This window comes from Dichomitus squalens, assembly GCF_000275845.1.
Source record: "Dichomitus squalens LYAD-421 SS1 unplaced genomic scaffold DICSQscaffold_189, whole genome shotgun sequence".
In the NCBI taxonomy this organism is placed as follows: Eukaryota; Fungi; Basidiomycota; class Agaricomycetes; order Polyporales; family Polyporaceae; genus Dichomitus; species Dichomitus squalens.
In genome coordinates, this window is record NW_006767071.1 from 1 (window position 1) to 3,868 (window position 3,868).

General features: G+C 50.9%; 2 protein-coding genes across 2 annotated transcripts; both read left to right on the forward strand.

Moving 5' to 3' along the window:
• Positions 1–1,170: 1,170 nt before the first annotated feature.
• Positions 1,171–1,869, forward strand: DICSQDRAFT_25812 (marY1-like reverse transcriptase; the record flags this gene model as incomplete). Its single annotated transcript, XM_007371695.1, has 1 exon — positions 1,171–1,869. A coding segment is annotated over one exon (699 nt), but the record flags the coding sequence as incomplete, so codon positions are not given.
• Positions 1,870–1,932: 63 nt separating this feature from the next.
• DICSQDRAFT_25714 (uncharacterized protein) lies at positions 1,933–2,721 on the forward strand (the record flags this gene model as incomplete). Its single annotated transcript, XM_007371696.1, has 1 exon — positions 1,933–2,721. A coding segment is annotated over one exon (789 nt), but the record flags the coding sequence as incomplete, so codon positions are not given.
• Positions 2,722–3,868: the final 1,147 nt, after the last annotated feature.

Genomic DNA, 3,868 nt, shown 5'->3' on the forward strand with positions numbered 1-3,868 from the left:
TATATACTAGAGGGGCTGCTTAGCAACCAAGGACAAGGCGCGAGAGCGAGGCAGTGAAGATGACAAAGAGAGAATAAAGGGCGAGAAAGAAAAGGCAAGGGCATGGCGATCACGGGAACGTAGCATGCGGCTGTGGGAACGTATCTACAGTGTCCAAATTGGGATGGGCTAGAAAAGGAAATGGTCTGCGAATGGAAGGTGGGCGTCAAAGGGAGGGGAATGGGCGGCAAAAAGGGGTGTCTGTCCAATGTCCGTGACAATCACCTCGCTTGGCAGTTGTTCCTTGTCACAGACATTGGGCGGCAAGACATTATCATTGGCATGGCATTTCTACGTGAACATAACCCTGAACTCGATTGGAATGCAGGGAACGTTGAGTTTACATGCTGCCCCTCAACATGCACCCGGCACACAGTGCAGGATGAAGAACTACAGAGTTTGCAACTTCCCCGAGTGGAAGATGTTGCGCAAGATCAGTACGGCGACCTCGGCCCTGAATCCTGGGAAAGCACCGATCAGTTTATTCATTGGGTGAACTTCTCAGATGACCCGAGTGCACGTCAGATGCGAGCCAGGTTAGAAGAGAAAAAGGATACCAACCCTGCAGCCAAAGGCGAACAGGATCGCAAATACTGGTCAAACCATGTACCTGAGCAGTACCGGCAGTATGGCGACGTCTTTTCCAAGAAAGCCTCAGAAAGAATGCCAACACGGAAGCCATACGATCATGCAATCGAACTAGTCCCTGGAGCTTCACTCCCCAAGCCGGCCAAATTGTACCCGCTCAACCTCGATGAACGGAACTCGCTTGAAGCTTGGATCACAGAGCAAGAAGACAAAGGCTACATCCGCACATCCAAGAGTCCTACCGCTGCCCCAGTCTTCTTAGTTCGTAAGAAAGATGGAAGTTTACGTTTGGTCCAGGACTATCGCGCACTGAACGCGGTCACGAAGAAGGACAAGTTTCCGATCCCCCAGATCTCAGACCTTGTGGACAGACTCTCTCACGCATCAATCTTCACCTCACTTGACCTAAGGTGGGGTTACAACAATGTCCGTATTTGTGAAGGGGATGAAGAGAAAGCCGCGTTTATCACACACAAGGGGCTGTACGAACCAACGGCCATGACCTTCGGCCTATGCAATGCACCCAGCTCGTTTCAAGCAATGATGAATGAGGTTCTGAAGGAGGAAATTGCGACTGGACACACTGTAGTTTACATCGACGACATCCTTATCTTCACAGATGACCCTACTCTACATCGCCAACTGGTAGAACGGGTCCTGAAGAAGCTGCGCGACAATGACCTCTTCGTTAAGCCTGAAAAGTGCAAGTTTGAGCAGCCCTCGGTTCACTTCCTCGGACTAGTCGTGTCAAAGGATTCAATCTCCATGGATGAGTCTAAGGTGCAAGGTGTTAAGGAATGGCCTACTCCGACCAAAGTCAAACACGTTCAAGCCTTCCTCAGATTAGCCAATTTCTATCGGTGTTTCATCAAGGACTTTGCCAAGATTGCACGACCACTCACTAAGCTCACGTGTAAGGACATCCAGTGGCAATGGGGAGAAGAACAGGAGCAGGCCTTTGAAGGACTCAAAACCGCTTTTACGACAGCTCCAATCCTTCAGATCCCGAACGACACAGCCCCGTACAGGCTAGAAACAGACTCATCCGACTTCGCGACAGGGGCAGTTTTGGAACAACTTGGAGAGGACAAGCTATGGCACCTGGTCGCCTTCTACTCCAAGTCTCTCAATGTTCACGAGCGCAACTATGAGAACTATGACAAAGAGCTTCTAGCCATCATCCGAGCCTTGGAGGAATATCAACACTACCTGGAAGGACACCCGGAACCGATTGAGATCTGGTCAGACTATCTCAATCTCACCTACTTCCGGCAAGCACAGAAGCTCACACGCCGACAAGCCTGATGGAGTTTATTCATGTCTCGCTTCAACTTCGTTCTGAAGCACCGCCCTGGGAAAACAATGCTACGAGCCGACCCTCTGTCCAGGAGGCCAGATCATGAAGAGGGGGTAAGCAGTGATAACTTCGGACAGACACTGCTGAAACCTGAGTTTTTCGCAATCAAAGCTATGCAACCTGGTCACACCTCCATTGTCAACGACAAGGAACTGCTCGAACGCATCAAGAAGGCCCTTGAAGATGACAAAATGATGAAGCACTACAAGGAATTGCTAGCTAGTGGACCCCGGGAGTTTGGAAAATACCTGCAAGATTGGAACATGGAGAACGGTTTACTGTTACGACGCGGCAAAGTCTATGTGCCCAAGGACCAGAGCATCCGCCTCGACTTGCTCAAACTACATCACGACACGTTATTAGCAGGACACCCAGGAAGGTGGAAGACCTTGGAGATCATTGCACAGAACTATTGGTGGCCCGGCATGTCAATCGACGTCAAGAAATACGTACAAGCATGCGACACTTACCAACGGAACAAGTCAGTCAGGAAACCACCGTATGGATTACTGCAGCCAAACGAGATCCCCGCTGGACCATGGGAAATCTGGTCAATCAATATCATCTCTCAGCTTCCGCCTTCGGTTGATAGACATGGCAACACCTTCACCGCGATAGTAGTAGTAGTGGACCGTCTCTCAAAACGGTCCCACTTCTTCGCAGCTGACGACCACTTCTCGGCAACAGAAGCAGCCGAGCTCATCTACGAACACATCCTGAAACACCATGGCCTACCGCGGCAGATCATCTCTGACCGAGGCACACAGTTTGCGAGTGCAGCGTTTAAGGAGTTTTGCAAATTGCTAGGAATTCGATCGTCAATGTCCACGGCTTATCACCCACAAACAGACGGACAGACTGAACGAGTCAACCAGTCGCTCGAGCAGTACCTTCGGATCTTCACAGAACACCGACCAGACGATTGGGCATCCCTTCTGTCCACCGCGGAGTTTGCGTACAACAATGCCCCACACGAGTCAACTGGCCTGTCGCCCTTCTTCATCGAGTACGGATACAACCCAAAGATGGCCCCCGACATTCATGAAGAACTTGCCTTCCCTTCCCTCGAAGACGTATTCCACAATCGTGCAGAAGCAAGGGAACAAGCGCAAGCGTCACTCACCATGGCTGCCGAATGGATGAAGTGGTATTACGACCAAGGCCGTGTGGACCCTCCCTTTAAGGTTGGCAACAAGGTTTTGCTCAAAGGACGTGACCTCAAAATCCGCAACTCGTCGGCCAAGCTCTCGGCCAAGAACTATGGGCGGTATGAGATAACGGAGAAGATTGGACCCGTCGACTTCAGAGTCAAACTTCCGCCGTAGAACAAGGTCCATCCTGTCTTCCATGCTTCGAAGCTTATCCCCTACCATAAAGACGAGATCGGCAACCACAATCTGGAGAAGCCTGACCCCATCGAAGTTGAAGGTCACGACGAGTTTGAGGTCGAAAAGATCTTAGACTCTCGCGTCAACTATGGATATTGTCACAGCCAACGAGCTGTGCCACCAGATAAACAAAGACAAGCTTACTGGTGATGGGGCTGGTGCTGAGGGGCGAAGCAACTCCAAGTGACACAGCAAGAGATGATGCAACGAAGTAGATTCCCTAGACTAGAAGGGGCAGTGAGAGGTAGGGCTGCTAGCTACCTACAGAGGAGATGGGGGATCGACGAGAAGATCAAGTCTGAGGTTCCCTGCCTCAGACTCCCTACTATTTATACAAATGCAATGGTGCACAGACCAGGTACCTATTTGTCCCTGCTTGGTCAGAGTCTGCTGACTCATGTCCTGCCTCCTGACCTGTCACATGATGTCCTCATGACTGACTGATACCTGAGTCATGCTAAGTCCGGGCTCCCTCCGATGAGTAAGCGCCCCTGCT